A 21,598-nucleotide genomic window follows, 5' to 3' on the forward strand; every position below is an offset into this window, starting at 1 on the left:
ACGAGGCCAGCAGAGTCCTAGCACAGAACCAGCACAGTGTGGCTCCCTGCCCCACGCCCTGAGGCTTTGAGGGGCCCTTTGGTGTTCAGGGCCCATTTGTTTCCTGCAGGAGCTAGTCTAGCTTAGCAGCCCCAGATTTCAGCTATAACAGAGCAGGGAGTGAGTGCGCCCTGGGATGAGGCCCTGGCAATGCTGAGGTTGGGGGGACACCTCATGGGGATCCAGCCCTCCTGAGCATGGGCAGCCTTCTGCACCCGTTCCAGAGCTGCCCCATAAAGAAGATGGGAGGTGCCAAGGAGAGGCCCCCCCACAAGAGAAACGAAGGCTGGGGCAGGCCTGTGACGGAAGGTCGGAGGGAGGATCGCATCCACCTGAAAAAGAGGTGACTGGAAGCCCTTTACGCCAGAGCACTGGGGACATTAAAGGGCCTTTGGACCCAGTGATCCTCCTGGACTCAGGTCAGCACCAGCCGTGGCTTCCCCAGACCCAAGGAAGATGGAGTAACCCACCAAGGCAGGCCTGGCCATTGCTCCTACTGTCCCTTTTCAAAGAGTGGATACAATGGAGATCACTCAGCCATGAAGAAGCATGAAACACTGACACATGCTACAACGTGGATGAACCTCGAAAACGTTACACTGAGTGAAAGAAGCCAGACACAAAAGGCCACATAGTTATGATCCCATCTACATGAAGTGTCCGGAACAGGCAAATCCAAGGAGACAGAAAGCAGATGAGTGGTTGCCAGGGGCTGGAGGAGGGGGGATGGGGAGTGGCTGCTCTCGGGGACAGCGTTTCCTTTTGGGGTGATGAAATGTTCTGGAAATTGATAGAGGTGACAGTTGCACAACATAGCGAACATGTCAAATGCCACTGAATCGTACGTTAAAATGGTGAATTTTATGTTATATGAATTTTAGCACAATTCAAACAGAAATGCAGAGCGGGCTGTACATATCTGGAACGCTCCCTGTCAGGTCCCACGACATCCACCCCTCGGATTCCTTCCCATCTATCTTGCAGTGGGCAGACAGGAGCCCAGCCATTCTAGAGCCGGTCCTATCAGCTCTGGCCTCTAGGGTGGCCCCAGGGGTACCTGAGCTCCATCTCCCAGGGCCTCACCCCAGCCCCTGATCCAGCAGCAGGATGTGGGACTGGCTTGAAGTCAGACCTGAGCCCCGTCCCTACGGAACAGGCCCTCTTAGGTGGAATTTCTCAAGCAAGTGTGGGAAGAATGTTTCCTCCAGCCACTTGTCTTGAACATCACCGGTTCCATCCATGAATATTCGAAGTGGAACATTCATTATGCTAATTGGCAAAACCCTCCCCCAAGGTTGAGTGACAATAAAATTGGCCAGAGCGGGTTTGCAGTGGCTGCTCCCGTGGAGTGTATCCTGGATCACGCAGTTTAAGCTTAAGCCCTGACGTGGTAGTTTATACCAGGGATCTGCAAACTGTTTCTGTAAAAGGCCACATTAATTAGCATTTCCAGATTTTAGTGCCACGCAGTCTCTGTCACTACTTAGCTCACAGCTACTCACTCTGCATCGCAGAGCAAAAGCAATACGTAAACAAACGGGTGGGGTCGTTTGCCAGTAAAACTTTATTTGCAAAAAACAGGCAGTGGGAGAGAAGCATCAAAGATACCCAGATTGAAGGACATCTTACAATATACTCAACCTGTCCTCCTTAAAACTGTCAAGATCTCAAAAAATGAGTCCGAGAAACCTGGCGTGGAGCCGTCAAGGAGATGTGAGGACCGAATGTAACGTGGGATCCTGGGACAGAAAAGGGACATTAGGCGGGGAAATGAGGACATCCGAATGAAATGCTAACTTAGTTTAAGAATAATATATCAGTCAATATTGGTTCATTTGTTCGTTGTGACAAACGCACCACCATAATATTAACAGTAGGGGAAACTGAGTGTGGGGTGCTTGGGAGTTCTCTGTAATATTCTTAGAAGTTTCTTGTAAATCTAAAACTGTGCTAAAATTTAAAAGTTATTAAAGAAAAGAAAGGTATCAAGCCAGATTTGGCCTGTGGGGCATAGTCTGTGGACCCCCCTCCCCACCCCGGCCAACACAGACACACACACACACACACACTTAGACAAAATCCCACCACATCCATGAGATGCAAATCTCAGGTAAGGTCCTGGCAAACTGAACTTTGACCCCACACACCTCTGCCCTCTCCTACTTCTCCATTTCGGTCGGCTGAGCCATCACCACTGGTCTTTGGTGCTTTCCTCTATCACCTGCATACTCGCTATCACCATATCCTATTGTCTCTTCCTCTGAAATATTTCCTGCCACTGCCCGGGCTCCAGCTGGTGGCCCCGCTGGTGTGTACAGGTGACAGTGTCCAGCAGCCGGGGTGGTGTCCACGGTACTGGCTTCCCAGCCGGGCCTACATCAGAACAAAGCACAACCTCTTGTCAGGACTGGGACCAAGCCACTGAGCCCAGTTTCCTAGATAATCCCTTGCTTCTCGGGACTATGAGGAATCACAGCTGAGAGGTGGCTCTGGGCAATGATTTTTCTTCCTGCGCCTGTTCCTTCATCATCACGGGGGCCTGATTTCTTCTCCCTCTCCCCTCCACCTTACAGTGCCTGGCTGAACAAGGCTACCGAGTGGCAGTCAGGATGTGAATTGGACCCATCTGGGGTTGGGGTACTGGTGGGGAGTGGCTGATCTCGGTGAAACCCTGGAATATGAAAGTTTCCTGTCTCTTGGGGCTAAGCGTGAGGAAAGCTGTCTAATTAAACTAAGTACACTGAGCATGAAGCTCTTTGCTCTGTCCCACTGTAGACTATCAAGACCCCTACTCCAGGTGTTCAAGAAAGAGGGAGGGGTGTAAGTAGACATCCTCTTGCTTTATTTCTCCCTAGAGACACTTCGTTCTCATAATAAACCCTAGGGCAATAGTTCTCACCCTTCCAGGAGTCAGAATAGCCTCAGGCTCTGGTTTAGGAATTTTGACTCCTTAGCCTTTCCAGAAATTCTGCAAGTCTGGGTTGAGGCCCAAGTCTGTATCTTTTTTATGTTTTCGTTGTTGTTGTTGTTGTTTTTGCGGTACGCGGGCTTCTCACTGCTGCGGCCTCTCCTGTTGTGGAGCACAGGCTCCAGACGCGCAGGCTCAGTGGCCATGGCTCACGGGCCCAGCCGCTCCGCGGCATGTGGAATCTTCCCAGACCGGGGCACGAACCCGCATCCCCTGCATCGGCAGGCGGACTCTCAACCACTGCACCACCAGGGAAGCCCCCAAGTCTGTATCTTTAACAAATCCCCACAGCTCATACTTGGATTCTCAACCTTTTCTCTCTCTCACCGTAACCTACCAGAGCAGCAAGGTAGTGGTGACTCATGGTGGGGGCCGGGGGAATCTTGACAATTCTGACTCTCCTTCCCCACTATTGTAATCAAGGGAGCCCCAGGATGACAGGTTTGCTCACCCCAGGTATGGAGGGTGGGCCCAAGGGGAGCCTGGGGCCCCAAGGGGCATCCCTCTCCCCAAGAGTTTGGAGAGAGGCTACAGCACCTGTAGGGAGGGTAGAGGGAGCTCTGGAGACCACAGACTGTCCCTCCAGCCCACCCCTGGAGGCTCAACTTTCCTCACGTATGCCAATGCTTAGTTCTGCTGCATGGAAAGTATCAGAAGTCCTTGCTGTTCTCAGCAGCAGCACCATGCATGCAGTTTGGGATTTGTGTAGGGAAACAAACATCATCCTAAAGTGAAACCTTCCATAATGAGCCGCCACTTATGGAACAAGGCCTCCACTCACACTCCCCACTTGGCTCAGCCTACGTATGGCTCCTTCCAGTCCGCCAGGCCTAGTGGGTCCTCTCTCCCAGATGCATCCCACCACACAAATGCAAACCAAATCAGTTGCAAAGTGAGGTTGAAAAATGTTGCAAAAGGTGCGTGATTTCAGGAAGTCATCAAAAGTGACCCGGAGAATTGCTCTGACTTATAGTTACTCAGCCACACTCACAAGCAGCAGATGGGGAAGAGAGCTAGCGATGGAAGCCTGAATTTCAGAAGGGAATGAGTCCATCGTGTTGCTAAGTCTAAACAGGTTCATTCTGCCTAAACGGAGAGAATTTTCGGCTTGACTCACAAAGCAAAGTTCAACTCCATGCTTTATGAACAAGACACAACTAAACCAAAGTAGTTCAGGAAGCTAAAAGTAAAGGGACAGGCACAGGTGTATCAGGCAGATAGAAACAGGATAGAACACAGCTGCAATTGTGATGTGTAAAAGGTAGAGGTGAGGCCTCTGAATGTCGCATGATGAAGAAGATTCATCATAATGCTAAAATCCTCAATTTACTCTCAAGGTATAATAGTTGTCAACATCTATGCATCATACAACACAGCAGCTGCTTTTACAAAGCAGAAATTATAAAAGATACTGGGAGAGATAGTTACAAACACATAACATAAGGCTCATTGAGTGGACAGCAAATAAGCAGGGATGTAAGATGCCCAAACCATACATTTAGGCAGATCTTGTGGCCGTGTTGCAAACCCTTCACTCCAATATGAGAATAAGTCTTAAGTATTCATGGAATATTCACAAAACTCATCCCTATATCAGGTCACAGAGAAAGCATCTAGAATTTCCAAAATGGGAACTATTAGTCAGTGCTCTTAACAATGCAATAAAACTAGAAATTAATTTTTTAAAGCCCTTCCATATGGAAAAAAATTTTTTTAAGAAAAACTAGCCTTCTGTTAAGTCTTGGATGAAGGGGAAGTTAAAAACCAAAATTGTGGATTTTCTGGAAATCAGTGACCAAAACTGTGTATTATCAGAATCCATGAGATGTGTTTAAAGCAGTAATGAGAGGATAATTCATAGCCGTAAACACGTTATATCCACAAATATGAGCAAATGAAAGTAAGCGAATTAATTTCCCAACTCTAAAACCTGAGAAAAAGAACCAAGTAAACCCCAAAGAGAATGACTTGGGTATCAAATGGATAATATGAGCCCTCAGGGATCTTGATGAATCCCTCAAATATTTTTGGTACAGTAAGAACCAAGCAAGACCCTCCCCCATCAAAGCTTAATTTGTTCTTTATTCTTTCTGTGATCTACACGTGGTTTCATTTATAACCTAAACCAAAATTCAGTGAAGTATGAGATACAATAACTTGTTTCATACTGGACTTCTTTTTTCTTTTTTTTTTCTAAGATTCGATCACCCCACCTCCCTGCCACTCACTCCATGGCACAGTTTACCATGAAACTTCAGCCCCTGGTAGGAATCTGTCCATTTCAAAGGGCCTTGTTCTGACCCCAGGAGCCCTTGTTTTCAGCGTTTCTGTCCATCTGTGGCTGACAGTCAGTGCCCTTCCAGATAAGAGTAACAGAGCCTGTTACAAACTGGGGGCACAGAGATGGGGTGAGTCTTATGTCCTGTCAGCACTCGGCTCTCTCTACGTGCCTCCATCCACCCGTCTGTCTGTCCATCCAGCCTGCCAGGTGTCTCAAGCCCCGTGGGCAACAGGAAGAGAACAGAACCCAGGCTAAGGCTGGATGTCAGCCAGGCCCTGGAAAGTTTCCACTTCCTCATCTGTGATTTGGGGAACCATGAGGTTGGGGGTGATTCCTCCACTTCCTGCCCGGCATCCACAGGCCCACGGAGCCTGCAGCTATCACCTACATGGGTTGGCAGGGGGTCGGGGGTCCCATCTTCCTCCCCACAGCCACCGCCTCTCACCACCATCATCGCCACCCCCTTCCCACCGTCATACTTGTCCTCACCCTCCCTGGATCCACCTCCCTCCATCTGTTCTCTGCACAGCAGCTCTGTGGAAATCACATCGGCCGTGCTTCTCCCTTCCCCACCTCCCACCCCCTCTGCTCCCAGCCCCCAGGGAGCTTTTCTGTCTCTCCACACAGCCCCTCTGAGCCTGTGACTCCACTGGCCCATTTTGTCCTCCATGCTTCCTGGTCCTGCTTCTCTGTGTCCCTACAGTGCTTTGGGGGGAGACCAGTCAGCCCAGGCAACGCTCACACCCTGTCATGCTCACCTTGCATGTCTGAGTGTTGGAGTCTTCTCCCGGCCCCAGCACTGCCCTGGCCCCCTTTGGGAGAAGGGGACGTTTAACCGAGAGCCTCTAGAACAGTGGCTGGCACACCTACCCTGTAAAGGACCCAAGGGTCAGTATTGTCAGCTCTGCTGGACCAGTCTTCACCACCACGACTCAACTCTGCCATAGTCCAAAAGCAGACACAGACCGTCCGTAAACAGACATGGCTGTGCGCCAACAGAACTTTATTCATGGTGGCTGCACGTTGAATTTCATATCACTTTCATGTGTTGTGACATATTCTTTTGATTTTTTTTTCAAGCGTTTAAAAATGTGACAACCATTCTTAGCTCACAGACCACACAGAAACAGGTGGCTGGCCGTAATTTGCTGACCCCGGTAGAGGTCAATGTCTAAGCCCGCCACCCACCCCGCATTCCCCCCATCCTGGGCATCACGTAGGTGTCCTCCCCATGGCCACGTCCATTCACGTACGGGTCGTCTGTGGCTGCTTCACGCTCCCACAGCAGAGTTGAGTTGTTGCAGCAGAGCCCCAAATATTTATTAGCTGGCCCTTCATGGAACAAGTTGGCCCACCCCTGGTTCACACAGATGGCCCCGTTTCATCCTCAAACAACCTGAGAAGACAGGGGTTTACCCCTTCGTTTTACAGGAGAGGAACTTGAAACTCAAGAGCAGTGAACTAATTTGTCCGAATCCCCTGCCGATGCAGAGCTGTTCTCCTGGGCTTCTCACCAGGAAGTAGCCCTCCACCCCGCACACACCTGGGGTTTATTTTCCTGGCATTTCCACACAGGAGAGCCCCAGCCTGACTGGATGCCCCTGGGGATGTTTGCTCAGCAGACACAGCAGAGCAGATCTCCAGGGCACCTCGGGCCGTGGAACGCCTCCCAGCTCTCCTCCTGCGGGTCCGGCAGTCGCCTGTGTCCCCAAATGGACACGATCTGGGCATGGGCTGAGCGCCGTTTCACGTAGAAAGGTACGCCTGGAACTTGGAGAGCACTTGGGAAAATAAAATAGCCCGAGTTCCAGCGGTGGGGCTGCCGTGCCAGGGCTGGTTCCCAGTCACCCTCGGGTGTTGCCTTTCTGCACCCACACCCAGGGCTGGAACAAGAGGGCTCCTGCAGGCCGGTGAGCGGGAGACAGTCTCCCTTTCAGCCCCATTTTTAGGCTTCACAGTGGCCTAATATTTGCTAGTGTTCTCTTACCATTCGCAGCCTCTCCTGGCAACAGTGGTCACTCCTCTCTGGCCTTGACTGGACACAAGAGATTCGGAAGTTCTGTATGGCATGGCTTGTGGTCCCAGGGTGGGGAACAGAGGCTCCGCCCAGATGTGGCATCGCAGGGGGAGGGGCAGTGTCAAGGTCATGAGAGGCAGTGGGCAGCCTCCAGGGTGTCGGGAGGTGGTGACATCTGAGCCATGGCCAAGGTGGACGTGGAGGGGGTGTCCCTGTCGGAGCACCACCAGGGAGGGGGCTCTCTGAGGCTAGAACGGTGCCAGACACAACGACAGCCAACCAATACATTGTTGTCAAGTGAACGAATGAAACCACACGTACAAAAGCACCACACCATTGGGAAGGGAGGTCCCTGCGGCTCGATCAGGAAAACAGAAGGCCAACCCCACAACCAAGACGAAACCACCGCAGCAAGTGAGGACGGCTGCACGTGTATCTGAGGGCAAAGGAGTTATCCCAGTTCAGGCCACCTCCGCCTGGCTGGAAGGACCACCACTGTGCAAGGTGAGGCTGAGGGACTTCTCTCCAGGGAAACCCCTTCTCTGGGGTCAACTGTCAACACAGGAGATAGCAAGCACGTTTGCCTTGGTGAGCTCATTCAATGGGGCTTTTCAGTTTTGAAATCGGAAAGCAAAACACTGTTTGCCTAATGCAGTCCGTCTCAAGGCTTGTCCGGTTTTCATATGGGATGCACAAGAGACCAGGTGTGAACTCAAGGCTCAGGAATCCACCTGCCGGGCTGCCGGGGCAGACAGACGCCCCGAAAAGTCTCAGGCCTGCTCACCTGGCTCCCAGCTCTGAGAACCAGCCTGGGCCAGGGACTGAGTGGCTACGGGCATGGTGTGGGTTGGGGGTCGGGGCAGACTTCGGGGAGGTCCGTTGACCTCTCTGTGCCTCAGTTTCCTCATCGGAAATGAGGAAGGCAGGTCTGTCCCTTAGAGGAATTCGAGCAAAGGAAAGAGTCACAAGCCCACAGCACTCCTGGCGTGGGGCTGGTGTACACCACAGGTCATTCTTTGATGTTGTATCACCGTTCTTCCTAAAATACTTACTGCGCATTCCAACAGAGAGAAGAGCCATCCTGTTTAGATAGAAAATGTACCGTCTGGAAATTTCTGGCTATGTAGGCTGCTCAACCCTGGATGTCTTTTTTTTTGGGCGGGGGTCTGTTGGGTCTTAGTTGCAGCACACAGAATCTTTCGTTGTGGTGCACAGACAGGCTCTTCGCTTCATTGAGGTGCACGGGCTTCTCTCTAGTTCTGGCGCGCGGGCTTAGTTGCCCCGCGGCACGTGGGATCTTAGTTCCCTGACCAGGGATTGAACTGGTGTCGCCTGCATTGGAAGACAGATTCTTAACCACTGGACCACCAGGGAAGTCCCCAACCCTGGACGTCTTTGATTTAAAAAAGCTTTTTTAGTCTCCCCAAAGGAGAACCTCAAAGGCAGAGGCAGTTAGAAGACAGCCAGACATCCCCTGGCTCTTGGCATCCTTGTCAGGGTGGGGGGGGCCACCTGGAGGGGGCACATGATCTGAGGAAGTCGGGGTACGGCTGCTTCGTTCATTTTACCTAGAAACCGTGCTTGGGGATGGGGTTGAATTAATGGGTCATCTCTTTATGGTTTTTTCCTTTCGTTAGGTAAACTTTTAGCATGGTTCTATCTTTTTTTCCAAGTGTACAGCTTATGTTAGAAACATGTCTTTTATATTATAAAAGGGAAAAAAAGCATTTCAAAGAAAGTAGAGGCCTTTCTCGAATAGCATTTTGCCAGAGCCGTGGATCGTCTGACGTGATGGGAAGACAGCATGAGCATGTGGCCACGCCTGCGCCAGTGCCAGATCATATCGCATCACTGCTGGCACCCAGGTCCCGCTTCACCCCTTCCATCCATCCCCAGCCCCACATGATCCACCGGGCACACCAGCCACCCTTGTGCTTGGAGGCAGTGCACGGCCCCGGGAACAGCTACACAATAGCTCCCCTGGCTTCGGGTGCCAGGCCAGCATTTCCTCCTCCTCTAAGGGACGTATAATAGCACCAACCGGATATTTTTAGATCAGCTTTGAAAAGTCGCAGTGTGTTGAGACCGCATACCAGACGCATGAGGTCACTAGGCCCCGCGCTGGTAATCGCAGAACCAGAGAGATGGTGGGCCCTCACATCCCGAAGACATTCCCTCTTATCCCCAGGACGCCAGGCCTGGTTGTTTCCTTAGAAATCGCCACAGAGACTTGTCCCGAGTTCAGAAGGGACCACTATGGCTCTTCCGGATGCAAATGTGCATTTCTGGGCTGTCTCTGCGGAGGCCCACAGGCACTGCAGGGACTTAGGACTTGCCCCTGGAGGGAGCCCACTCGGTGTCGGGCACCCCTCTGCCATCTGTTTCAAGTTAGGACATGCAGGACTTGGCATGCTCGCTCGTGGGAGCTCATTTTACCACAAAGCAGGTCTGTCCTCAGCTCAGACACCACCCTGCAGGGTCTGGAAGGAAAGGAGACAGATCTGCTGTCTGCTTTTCTCAGAGCTGTGGCTTTACCCCATGGGCTTTACCCTTTTAAAAGCTGAACTTAGAGGGAACAGGAGGTTAAACCTGGAAAGACAGTTTTCTTCGCCAGGGAGCCCATCAACGCCTGCAGTGCGCGTGGGGACCCTCGTGACAGGAGGGAGCCCCAGACGACCCGACCCTGCAAACCCCTTTTACCTCCATCTGTACACAGCAGTGCTTCTCAACTCGGGCAATTCAGCTGTCTCTGGGGATGTTCTGCGTTGTCCCAGATGCTACCGGCATCTGGTGGGTGGAGACCCTACAGTGCACAGAGCAACGGCCCCACCCCAGAGAAGGATCCCACCCCAAGTGTCAGCAGTGCTGAGGTCAGGAGAGCAGGGCAGACCGTGGCCTGGCTCCCAGCAGCTGGCCTATAGCTCAGTCACACACATCAGGATGCCGTGAAGAAGAGGAGGGGGTGTGGTCTCTGTGGCTGCTGTCTGACTCCAGAAAGCACCTTCTCAAGCTCGGTTCTGCTCCACCAGGCCAGGTGGAGACCCCCCCTCAAAGGGCTCCCCCAACCCCACCCCGAAGGTACCCCCTTTGCAGTCAGGGCCGGGTTGCGTCTCTGGGGCCGCCTCCGCTGTCACTCCCCTGCTTGGCAACTTGGAAGTTGGTTCAGGTTTTACGGCGAGGCCCGTCTCTGGGGTCTGGAGCCCCAGGGGCAGCTGGGCAGGAAGTCACTCATCCTGTGACCTGAGCAGCCAAGAGCGTGACAGGCGCATGGGCCCAACCGGGGGGCCTCAGCCCCGATCGCAGGCTCTGCTGAATGGAACCATTTTCCGAGGAAGAACCCCAGGCCTTCCAGCAGATGCTTTTTTATGGGGCTTCTGCCTTCAGGCGGTCGCACACCAGGAGCTCTGATCAATGAGGGACCTGCATCCATCCCCCCTGCAGAATGAGGATTTCAAGAAAATCCCAGCTCCTCTCAGTGTCTCCCTGTTCCTGGCTCCCCTGAGAGCCTGGCCACCTCTCTGCACCCTGCCCTTGTCCCCCGCCCCCCACACACATATCCAGACCTTGGCAGTGGCCTTCCCACCTCCTTCCAGCTGCCGCCTTCCTCCCTCCAACCTCCTCTGCCCGGCTCAGCCTCCTCAAACGGGAACAGTGTGAGCCTGACACCTTTTTCGTTTCTGCCAAGCTTCCCTTTGCGCGTGTAACTTTGGGGTGTCACCCCCCGCCATGCCATCTCTGCCTCTTCCCTTCCTCTGCCCGGCCTCACCACCACCTCTTATACTGGCCTCTCACTCCCCCAAAACAGGGAACCCCACTCCCCAGATACCTTTCCTGCCCTGAGTGCGCCCCAAGGCTCCACCACACCCTCTCCCTGGCTGTTCTCCCTGTCTGGGTACCATGTGGAAAGGGGGTACCCCAGGAACCTTTGTGGGGGACAGAGGGTGTTCCCTGTTGTAATCTGGATGGTGGTCACGTGGGAGACCCCACGGGGACTTGACCAAGCCACAGGCTCTGAGCACTATGCAGCCTTTCCTCTATATACTGGGAATGAAGCCCTGATTCTTACCACCGTGTGGTTGAACCCCGAAAACATCAGGCTGAGGGAAAGAAGCCGGATGCAAAAGGCCACCTAGTGTATGCCCTCACTTATGTGAAATGTCCAGAACGGGCAAATCCAGAGACAGAAAGCAGATTCGTGGTTACCAGGGGCTGGGGGAGGGAGTTGGGGAGTGACGGCTCATGGGGACGGGTCTCCTTTTGGGGTGACGGAAATGTTCCGGAACTAGATAAAGGTGATGGTTGCACAACATCGTGAATGTACTAAATGTCACTGAAGTGTTCACTTTTAAAAACTTAAGTTTTATGTTATGCTAGTTTTACCCCAATTTTTTTTAAAAAAAATTTGCAGTGAACCAGCTTGTCATCCCATGGAATTGCAGGACCCCTCCAGCCTGGGACCTGTCCCCACGTCTGCTCCCTCACACTGCAGGTGTCCAGCCTGGAGCCCGTATCAACCCAGGGCCTAGCAAACTCCTTCTGGAAGTAAATATTCTGGATAATAAATATTTTTGGCTTCGCGGGCCAGATGGTCTCTGTCACAGTTACCCTGCCATCGCGGCAGAAAAGCAGTTGTGGACAACCAGTAAATGAACGGTCCTGACTGTGTGCCAACACACTTCATTTATGGACGCTGACGTGGGAATAGGATTTTTACATGGCAGGGAATATTACTCATCTTGGGTTTTTTTGTTTTTTTGGGTTTTGGGGGTGTTTTTTTTGAAACCATTTACAAATGTAAAAAGCACTCTTGGCTCACAGGCAATACAAAAACATGCAGTGGACTGGATTTGGCCCACAGGCCGGAGTTTGCTACGTGAACAGTTATTACTGAAAAAGAATTCTGACGATTGGCATTTCTAATGTCCAGGACTTAAAACTTGAACCCCTCCCACACCCCCAAACACAGAGATAAAGAGTAAGCCCGTGGAATGCGCTGGGGCTACCTACCTTTCTGTTCTCCAGGTCTCTCCTGGAGTCTCTGCGTGACTTCCAGGGAGCCCCCGGGCTCCAGGCCGAGGCCTGTAGAAACTTCATCCTCACAACCTGAAAACCTCCTTTTGTTTTCCTCCCAGGCTTTCGGGAATGCTAAAACGGCTCACAACAACAATTCCAGCCGATTTGGGAAATTTATCCAGGTCAACTACCTGGAGAGCGGCATCGTGAGAGGGTGAGTCTGTAGCCGCCCAGGCTGTGCACTCAGCCCTCGGTCTGAGGTCCTGAGCTTCCCTGCAACGGGCTGCCAGGACTGAGCCAGCAGAGAGCTGGGTGCTGAAATCGTGGGCTGGCAGGCATTTGTGAATCGTACAGGGAAGCAAGTGTGATTTTCAGTCGTTGATGTGAAAGTCTGAGCGGTGGGTCGAGGTGGGAGTGTGGGTGGGGGAGGGGCGGCACCTTCGTAACCAACCCTACCTTCCCCAGGGCAGCCCCGTGGGCCCAGGCACCCACGGAGTAAGTATAATGAGCTAAAGGTCCTAGCATGATAGAGTTTGCCAAGAACAGGCAAGGGCACGCCACAGGTGCCCTGGTCTTGATGTTTCTAATTCAGTGGGTCTAAGGACGCCACAGGGAGAGTTGATGTGGACTCTGGCATTTGCCAAACATGCCCCTTTAGCTAGAAGGAGACGTGATGCTGGGTAGCAAAGTGAGGCAGTTGTCCAGGGAAGTACTCAAAGGAGGTGGGTGGGTGAGAGGGAGGGTATATAGATTGATGGATGGATCCATGGGTGGGTGGGTGGATGGATGGATGGGTGGAAAAATGGATAGATTGATGGATGGTTGGGTGGGTAGATTCATGGATGGATGGATGGATAGATGGGTAGATTCATGGATGGGTGGACGGATGAATAGATTCATGGATGGATGGATGGACTCATTGGTGGATGGGTAGATTCATGAGAGGCTGGTGGGTAGATTGATGGATTTGGATGGACAGATGGATGAGTAGGTGGATGAGTCCATAGGTGGTAACTGGATTGTGAAGTTGACTGCCTGGTGGAAGTTAAAACAGGTCTACATTTTGTGCCAGAAATGTGAGTTCCTTAGGTGAGGGCACAGTTAAATTCAGCTAAATGTGTCATGTTGAAATTGTGTTCCCCCAAAAAAAGAAAGAAATTGTGTCCATTTGCACTCTGCAATGGTTATACTAATGAAAATATCTGGCAGCTTTATGCAATGAGTTAATGTTACAAGGAATTATCTATTTTGTCATAATGTCATTTCAGAATTTAATACTATAGGATTTTTTCTCTTTAAAAAAATTATATTCTGGGTAGTTTCAAGTAGTTAAAAAATGTAATTGTGATTTAATACTGCATAGGGTTCTGGGTATTTTTCTAACAGGCAAAGGTCTTATGAGCCAATAAAACTATTTCACAGTGGGAAAAAAAAAAGGCTTTTCGGCACAGTCCACTGCCTGGTGGCTCGAAGGAGCCCACCCCCTCCACATTCTGATGTGAGGGGCTGCAGTGGCAGTGGGATTTGCGAAGGCTCCAGGTGAAGTTCTGAGCATCAGGATAAGAAGCCTTAAATGTTAGGCGTGGGGAGACCCGAGCAACAGGCCCCCGGAGGCCGTGAGAAGGCGCCAGTGTTTCAGGAAGGGAGAGGTCCTCCAGGACTTCAGAGTATCCAGGTTCTTCTGTCCATCTAAACCTAACTGACGACCATTTCAGTGGATGGTGCCTGTTCAAGACGAGGACGGAAATGTTATTTTCCCAAATCCTTCAGCCTCTGGCTTCTTTCCTTTTTCCCACTGCCCAGGCCCTGATGGGCAGTAGTGCAGGAGAGAGACCCTCAATAAACGCAGCATCTGCTCTGGCCCCTTAGCCCTCACGGACACTTGGAAGTGGGCCTCAGCCCCACCATGGGCTGTCCAGTGGTCCCTTCCCGACTACTGCTGGGCCCAGCTTGGCATCTGCATGGGCGGAGCCACCCACCTGTCCCCACCTGGCCCGCAGGTTTCAGCCCTTTCTCCACAAAGACCCTCACTCATTTTACTTTATTTTATTCTATTCTAGTCTACTCTAATCTACTCTATGCTGTGCTGCGCGGCTTGCAGGATCTTAGTTCCCCGACCAGGGATTGAACCCGGGCCCCAGCAGTGAAAGCACCGCGTCCTGACCACTGGACCGCCAGGGAGTTCCCCCCCCCCCTTATTTTAAATCTGCTTTTCTCCCATGGGTCCATATTTTGCACAGTTGTATCTGCCACATTGCAGAGCCTCTGACCAGCAGGAAAAGCCCAGCATATCTGACTGGGTAGAGGACACAGAAACAGTTTCTTTAGTTCTAGTGGCTTCTTGGGAGCAGAGACACCAAAAGGCTGCACATGTTCTCCTGGGTCCCAGGCTGGCTCTGCAGGCCAGAAGCCAGAGCCTTTGCTGCCAGTGGGCACCGCCCCCCACCTTCTCCGCCCAGATCTCTCCTTCCTGCATTCTCCATTTCATGTCCTGCGGCTGCTGAAACAAAGTACCACAAACCGATTGGCTCAAAACAATAGTTTATTCTCTTACGGTTCTGGAGGTCAGAAGTCCAAGATCAAGGTGTGGGCAGGGCCACGCTCCCTCCAGAGGCTCTAGGGGTGGATCTCTCCTGGCCTCTTCCAGCTTCTGGGGGCTCCAGGCATCCTTGGCTTGTGGCCGCATCACCCCAATCTCTGCCTCTGTCTTCACGTGGTCTTCTCCCCTGAGTCTCTCTGTGATCTCCTCTTCTGTCTTTTGGGACACTTGTCCTTGGATTTAGGGCCCATCTGGACCATGGGGGAAGATCTGATCTCCAGATCCTTCACTGAATTACACCTGCAGATACCTTTTTTCACAGTCACAGTCACATGTTCCAGGTAGACATGTCTTCTGGGGGCCACCATTCGATCCAGCACACCAGCAGGGCTGGCCCTCAGCTAAATGGCCAGCCTGTCCCACCTCAGCTCCTGTCAGGCTCAGCTCCTGTGGCCCTGGGTGGCTGGACCTCATAGGCCAGCTTCAGAGTCCTATCTATGGCCTCAGATTCAGGAAAGGAAGTCCTGCCTCAGCCCTTGACTGTGGCCTGCCCACACTCCGAGGAGGGAGGTACACTTCCTGTCCAGGGAGCAGCTGCCGCCAGCTCACGAGGAGCAGGCCCAGACCCGGTTCTGCTTTTGGGCAGGTGACACTTCTCGATGCCACTTCCCGCTGAGGCCAAGGGTCAGGGGCAGTCCAAGTCTTCCCCCAGTTCCCCAATTCGCAAGGCCTCGTCTTCCTGTGGGCTCAAGGGTTCAGTGCCAGCGGGATCCCTGGCTCCCTCAAGACCCCCGTAGGGGCCTAGGCTCCCAGAATGATCAGCAAAGGGAAGAGGTGATGGCCAGTCAAATGACAGCTCGGTGCCCCTGAGAGGTCGCTGTCCTCCCCCATATGCCGACACAGTACAGGGAATCGGCTACAGACTGAGATGAAAATGTGAGTGTAGGAGCAGACGCAGCCTCCTCCTGCAGGAAAACGGACTGCTGAGAACTACAAGTTACTGGCCAGTGGAAGGAATGGAAGAAAATACGGGTTTGGAAGAAGAGACAGCACAGTCTGAGCCCTTGGAAACCCACCCATGCAGGTTGTATGTGTGTATGTGTCTGTGCAAGGCTGCAGACAGAAGACTGCCATCCTGTGAGAGAGGCTGGCAGCATCCGGCAGGCCCTGGACCAGGGGCCCGACCCTGCCACCCCTCGGGCACCAGCTTCCTCTTCAGTGTAACAAGATGGGTTCAGATGAGGATGACCTGCAGACCTGTACAGCTCACACACGTGGTGATAGTGGATCCCATGAGAGGCAGGGCCACTGCCAGGCTCAGGTCCCTGCCAGACCACCTCCCTCCTGTGGAGTCCCAAGCAACGTGTGGCCTCTCCCAATTTTTAGCACCTCATCCAGTCCATCGGTGGGGGCCACAGTGCCCATACCTGGGGACATTTAAATCCAGGTCATTGAATCCCTGCAAAACAGTGCCTAGAACCTCGTAGTAGATCTCCAAGGAATGTTTGATGTCTCTGTTAGCATTGAGGATGTGGCCGCAGACATGCCTTATTCCTGCCCCAGAGCCCACATAGCCTCATGGACCCAGGTCCTTCAGATGTCCATCAACTGATAAACAGATAAGCAAAATGTGGTGTGTCTGTACGTGCAGACTATTCTTCAGTCATAAAAAAGAATGAAGTTCTGATACACGCTGCAATGTGGCTGAATCTCAGAATCATTGGGTTGAGTGAAAGTAAGCAGATACGATATTCGGTTAACCCTTGAACAATGCAGGGGTTAGTCGAAAATCCAAAGACTACTTAGAGTTGGTCCTCTGTATCTGAGGTTCCTCCAGATCCATGGTTCCTACGTATCTGGTTCCACATCCATGGATTGAACCAACCTCACATCACGTAGGACTGTAGCATTTACTATTGAAAAAATCCACGTATAAAGCGGACCCACAGTTCAAACCTGTGTTATTCAAGGGTCAGCTGTACTGTACATACTAAATGAGTCTATTTTATTTATTTATTTATTTATTTATTTATTTATTTTGGCTGTGCTGGTTCTTTGTTGCGCACGCGGGCTTCTCTAGTTGCAGTGCACGGGCTCAGTAGTTGTAGTGCGAGGGCTTAGTTGCGGTATGTGGGATCTTAGTTCCCTGACCAGGTATCGAACCTGGGCCCCCTGCATTAGGAGCACGGAGTCCTAACCACCGGACCACCAGGGAAATCCCCTATTTTTTTTTAAATTCTAGAAAATCCAAACTAATCTTTAGGGGATGGTCAGTGGCTGCTTGGGGGTGGGTGGCAGGAGAAATGACAAAGGTCCCACAGAGACTTCTCAGGGTGATGGATGTGTTCACTCTCTTGGTCATGGTGGTGGACTCACAGGGATTTGCATGTGTCACAACTCATCCAGTCACACACTGTAAGTCTGTTGTGCATCAATTATGCCTAATAAAGCTATTTTTGAAAATTACGTGAAAGGACCCAGTCAAAACTCATCCCGTTGCGTGCTTTGAGTAGGTACAGTTTATCGTGTATCAATCATCAATAAAGTTGTTTCAAAAAGAATGGAAAAGTGAATCCATTATCTTGTATTTCGGTTTTCAATTAGAGAAACATTTCATGGCTGGGGAGATGGTGGGAGCAGGGTTCAACCTTCCAGTGTTATTAGTGGACACGTGGGTCCAATCGTTTCAATTCCTGCCACCTGTGGGGCGTCCTGCGTGATGCCAGGTTGGGCTTCCATACAGCTGTCATCCCAAATCTGGTCTGGAGGGCAGAAGTAGCCAGCCCAGGTTCCTTATTTTTACAGATGGTAGTCGTAGGGCGAGGCACATTTATGATGATTGTATTTACCTTTAGAGTAAGATTTTCAACATTTAGGTTGCTTGTTTACCACACTCAAGGTGATTACCTTTAGGTCCCTGTGTTTACCGTGGGTCCAGGGATGTTAATCTGCAGCTGGCTTTTCCATGGTAACAAATCACTCTTGTTCTTCAAGGAAACAGTATTAACGTGTAACACTTGTCCTTCTTTTTCCTCTTGATGACAGAGCTGTGGTCGAAAAGTACCTGCTTGAAAAGTCTCGCCTGGTCTCTCAAGAGAAGGATGAGAGGTAGGGGGATATTTCCTTGGTGATCCATCACATCTGCCTTCTTCCCTATGAAGGAGAGAAACAGATGTCCTGAGATGGGGGAAATCTACAGGAGGCCATGGCGGATCTCCTGGGAGCGTGAGCTTTGCCACCTTCTTGTGCCTCCCCGGGGCTTTTACTGGAGTAGGTGCTCAGAAGTCTGCCAGAATGTGGTTAGATTAGAAGCATCTCTGATCCACCAGTGAGCAAGACATATGCCCACCACCCGAGGAATCTACTCGCTGGAAAAGCTCCTGGTTTGATTTTTGGGTTTGTTTTTTTTTTGTTTTTTTTTTTTCTTAAGACATTATAAGAATCGACTTATTGTCTCAAATTTGTACATAGTCGAGCTGCTGTTTCCTCCCTGGCCTGGTCTCCAAAGCAGTATTAGCAGTGGTTTGAAGAGTAGCTGTCACTCGGCCTCCAAAAACAACTTTTTTCTCCTAATTTTGACCTACAGGAACTACCATGTGTTTTATTATTTGTTACTTGGCGTCAGCGAGGAAGAGCGTCAGGAATTTCAGCTCAAGCAACCTGAAGATTATTTCTACCTCAACCAGGTAAACAGCCCCGAGACCCAACCACAAATGCAGCCTCTGTTCCCCACGGGCTCTTTACGCACTGCTGGGAGGTCAGAGGCCGTCCGCCTTGGCCCTCTCTAGCCCCCAAACCGACTCCAAGGAGGCCCAGAGGGGGGTGGCATAAAGGACCCCATTCATTCCCCACGTCCTGGGCCATACCCCATCAGTTCCAGCCAAAATCATCCTCTCACGCCACCCTCACCAGCCCAGAAGTACCCAGAGCACTGCCGACTTTGTTTTTCAGCATAACTTGAAGATTGAAGATGGGGAGGACCTCAAGCATGACTTTGAAAGACTCAAGCAGGCCATGGAGATGGTGGGCTTCCTCCCTGCCACCAAGAAGCAGTAAGTGGGCGGGCCCAGCTGCCCTGCCATCTCCCACACAGGCCCCCCTGGGGCTTACCAGTCCCTCTGAGATGTGACCCACCCTATCGTAGGAGCCTCACTAAGGAGAGTAGCGCAGTGACAGGGAATGCTCGTCATTAGCCATTGGGAGATGCCAATTAAAACCACAGGGCTTTTCAGAGGTCATTCATCATTTTTAAATCTTTTTTTTTTTTTTGGCTGCATCACGTGGCTTGTGGGATCTTAGCTCCCCGACCAGGGATCAAATCCGGGCCCTCAGCAGTGAAAGCACGGAGTCCTAACCACTGGACCACCAGGGAATTCCTCCATCATTTAAAAATTTTAAGCCCCACATTAGCAGACTCATTAACAGATTCTGTTAATCAGCGGAAAACTACACTATCTCAGTAGATGAAGAAAGAAATCTAATAAAATAAAATTTACTCAGGTATATTTACCCAAAAAACAAAAAACCACAGGGCTTTTGCCCAACAGCGTGGGTATACTTCACAGTACGGAGCCATACACTCGAAAACAGTCAAGAAAGCAAATTTTATATGATGTGTGTTTGACCACAATTAAAAATTGTTTTAATTCTTCAAAACCACACAGGGTGTTCTCCACACCTGCCCGGGCGACCAGGATACCCAGAGGGAACATCTCTGCCGAGCATGGTGCTAGGGGGGCACGAATGGGGCCAACTGCTGTGGACAACCATTCGGCAGTTCCTACTACGGATGTGTGTACACAACCAAATGCATACATTTGCTCACCCAGAGACACGCACATGAAGGCACACAGCAGCCTTGTTTATAACAGCCCCCAAACCTGGAAACCCTCCCAAATGCCCACCAGCCAGAGGTTAACTAAATAAACACATTGTGATATATCCCTGCAGGGGCCAGCAAACTTTCTGGAGAGGGACAGATAGTAAATATTCTCAGCTTCATGGGCCACGTGGTCTCTGTGGCATGTTCTTCTTTGCATTCTGTTTTCTTTCTTAACGACCCCTTAAAAATTGAAGAACCGTTCCTCCCCACCACCCCACGCAGCGGGATCTTAGTTCCCTGACCAGGGATCGAACCCGCGCCCTCGGCAGTGAAAGTGCAGACCACCAGGAATTCCCTTAAGAACCGTTCTTAGCTAAGGGGCTGTACAAAAATGAGACCCCAGTTTGTTGACTACCTGGACAACCCCACACACAGCAGTGGTTCTCACTGGGGCCCCAATTCTGCCCTCAGGGGACACTTGGTCTTGCCTGGAGACATTTTGGAGTGTCACACTGCAGGGGTGGGCGGGGGGCCGGGTAGGTAGAAGCCAGGTGCCGGCACTGCGGAGGCTGAGAAGTGCTGGTCGGCAGCATTAAGAAGGGATGTGCTATACACGGTAACACGCCTGGCTCCCCCATCTCACACCTTTTCAGTAAGAGGCCAGATGCAAGTACACGTGATTTCACCGAAGTCAGGTTCACAGATGGTATTAGATGTCAGGACAGTGGTTCCTCTGTGGGGCTGGTTCCAGGGCCTGAAATATTCTGTTCCTTGGTCTGAGTGCCAGTTACAGGCATCTGTACATTTTGTGACACTTCATCAAAACTCTATACTTGGGGAATTGTGTGTTTTCTTTTTCTTTTTTTTTTGTATGCATGTTATGCCTCCATAAAAAGAAAAATTTTAAGCTCCCGCCCAACACCACTACCACCAAAAAACAAAATAGAGATATGTGCCTCCCAAGTCCTATTCCACAAAGAGAGTCCCCAGTGGAGAATTGGACATCTTTCGAATTTCGTGTGTTCTGACTGGAATTGCTGGTTTTACGAATTCAGCCTCGTTCACTGGAAACTTGGGCCCAGTTCACTGGAAACTATTGCTGTCTCACGGCTGGGGAAGGTGCCCCGACCTAGGTTCCTTTTCTCCCCCAGGATCTTTTCCATCCTCTCGGCCATCCTGTACCTGGGCAACGTCACTTACAAGAAGAAAGCCACGGGCCGAGACGAAGGCTTGGAGGTTGGGCCCCCTGCGGCGCTGGACACACTGTCACAGCTCCTGAAGGTACTGGCCCCTGTCCTCAGCCACAGCGGCCACCGAGGCCCAGAACTTCCTTCACTGACTGCGCTTTTGTAAACTGGGGCCTGTCTGCCTGCTTCCTCCCCCCACCATCTCTTCTGTGTCCCTTCCTCATTTCTTTTTCTTTTTTTTTTTTTTAATTGAGGTATAATTAACATACGACATTAGGCTTCCCTGGTGGCGCAGTGGTTGAGAGTCCGCCTGCCGACGCAGGGGACACGGGTTCGTGCCCCAATCCGGGAAGATCCCACGTGCCGCGGAGCGGCTGGGCCCGTGAGCCATGGCCGCTGAGCCTGCGCGTCCGGAGCCTGTGCTCCGCAACGGGAGAGGCCACAACAGTGAGAGGCCCGCGTACCGCAAAAAAAAAACTAAAAAGAACATACGCCATTATTTTAGTTTCAGGTGCACAACATAATGATTCAGTATCTGTATATGTTGCAAAATGGTCACCGCAGTAAGTCTCGTTACATTTGTCACCCTAGGTGGCCACAGGGTTTTCTCTTCTCTTGTGATGAGAACTTCTAAGGTCTACTCTCTTAGCAACTTTCAATTATGCAATACGGTAATGTTAGTCACAGTCGCCATGCTGTACACTACATCCCCATGACTTATTTTATAACCGG

At 51.3% G+C, this 21,598-nt stretch overlaps 1 protein-coding gene, 1 long non-coding RNA gene and 1 other non-coding gene across 13 annotated transcripts in view; 1 reads left to right on the forward strand and 2 right to left on the reverse strand.

The window, feature by feature from the left end:
* MYO9B (myosin IXB) overlaps positions 1 to 21,598 on the forward strand; it is a 90,987-nt gene that overhangs the window by 31,052 nt on the left and 38,337 nt on the right. For all 11 annotated transcript variants that reach the window (XM_067733139.1, XM_067733129.1, XM_067733132.1 and 8 more), the window contains exons 3-7: positions 12,438 to 12,532; positions 17,903 to 17,965; positions 18,444 to 18,543; positions 18,809 to 18,909; positions 20,831 to 20,960. In XM_067733139.1, coding sequence (XP_067589240.1) covers positions 12,438 to 12,532; positions 17,903 to 17,965; positions 18,444 to 18,543; positions 18,809 to 18,909; positions 20,831 to 20,960 — 489 coding nt within the window. The remainder of the gene's footprint in view (positions 1 to 12,437; positions 12,533 to 17,902; positions 17,966 to 18,443; positions 18,544 to 18,808; positions 18,910 to 20,830; positions 20,961 to 21,598) is intronic.
* LOC137222229 (uncharacterized) lies at positions 1,645 to 7,385 on the reverse strand. The gene is made up of 4 exons (XR_010942388.1): positions 7,276 to 7,385; positions 6,047 to 6,159; positions 2,187 to 2,412; positions 1,645 to 1,778 (listed from the first exon to the last, which is right to left on the reverse strand). It is a non-coding gene; the product is annotated as an uncharacterized lncRNA (long non-coding RNA).
* On the reverse strand, positions 17,000 to 17,072 carry TRNAR-CCU (transfer RNA arginine (anticodon CCU)). The gene has a single exon. It is a non-coding gene; the product is annotated as a tRNA-Arg (tRNA).

Source organism: Pseudorca crassidens, chromosome 3 (assembly GCF_039906515.1).
Source record: "Pseudorca crassidens isolate mPseCra1 chromosome 3, mPseCra1.hap1, whole genome shotgun sequence".
In the NCBI taxonomy this organism is placed as follows: Eukaryota; Metazoa; Chordata; class Mammalia; order Artiodactyla; family Delphinidae; genus Pseudorca; species Pseudorca crassidens.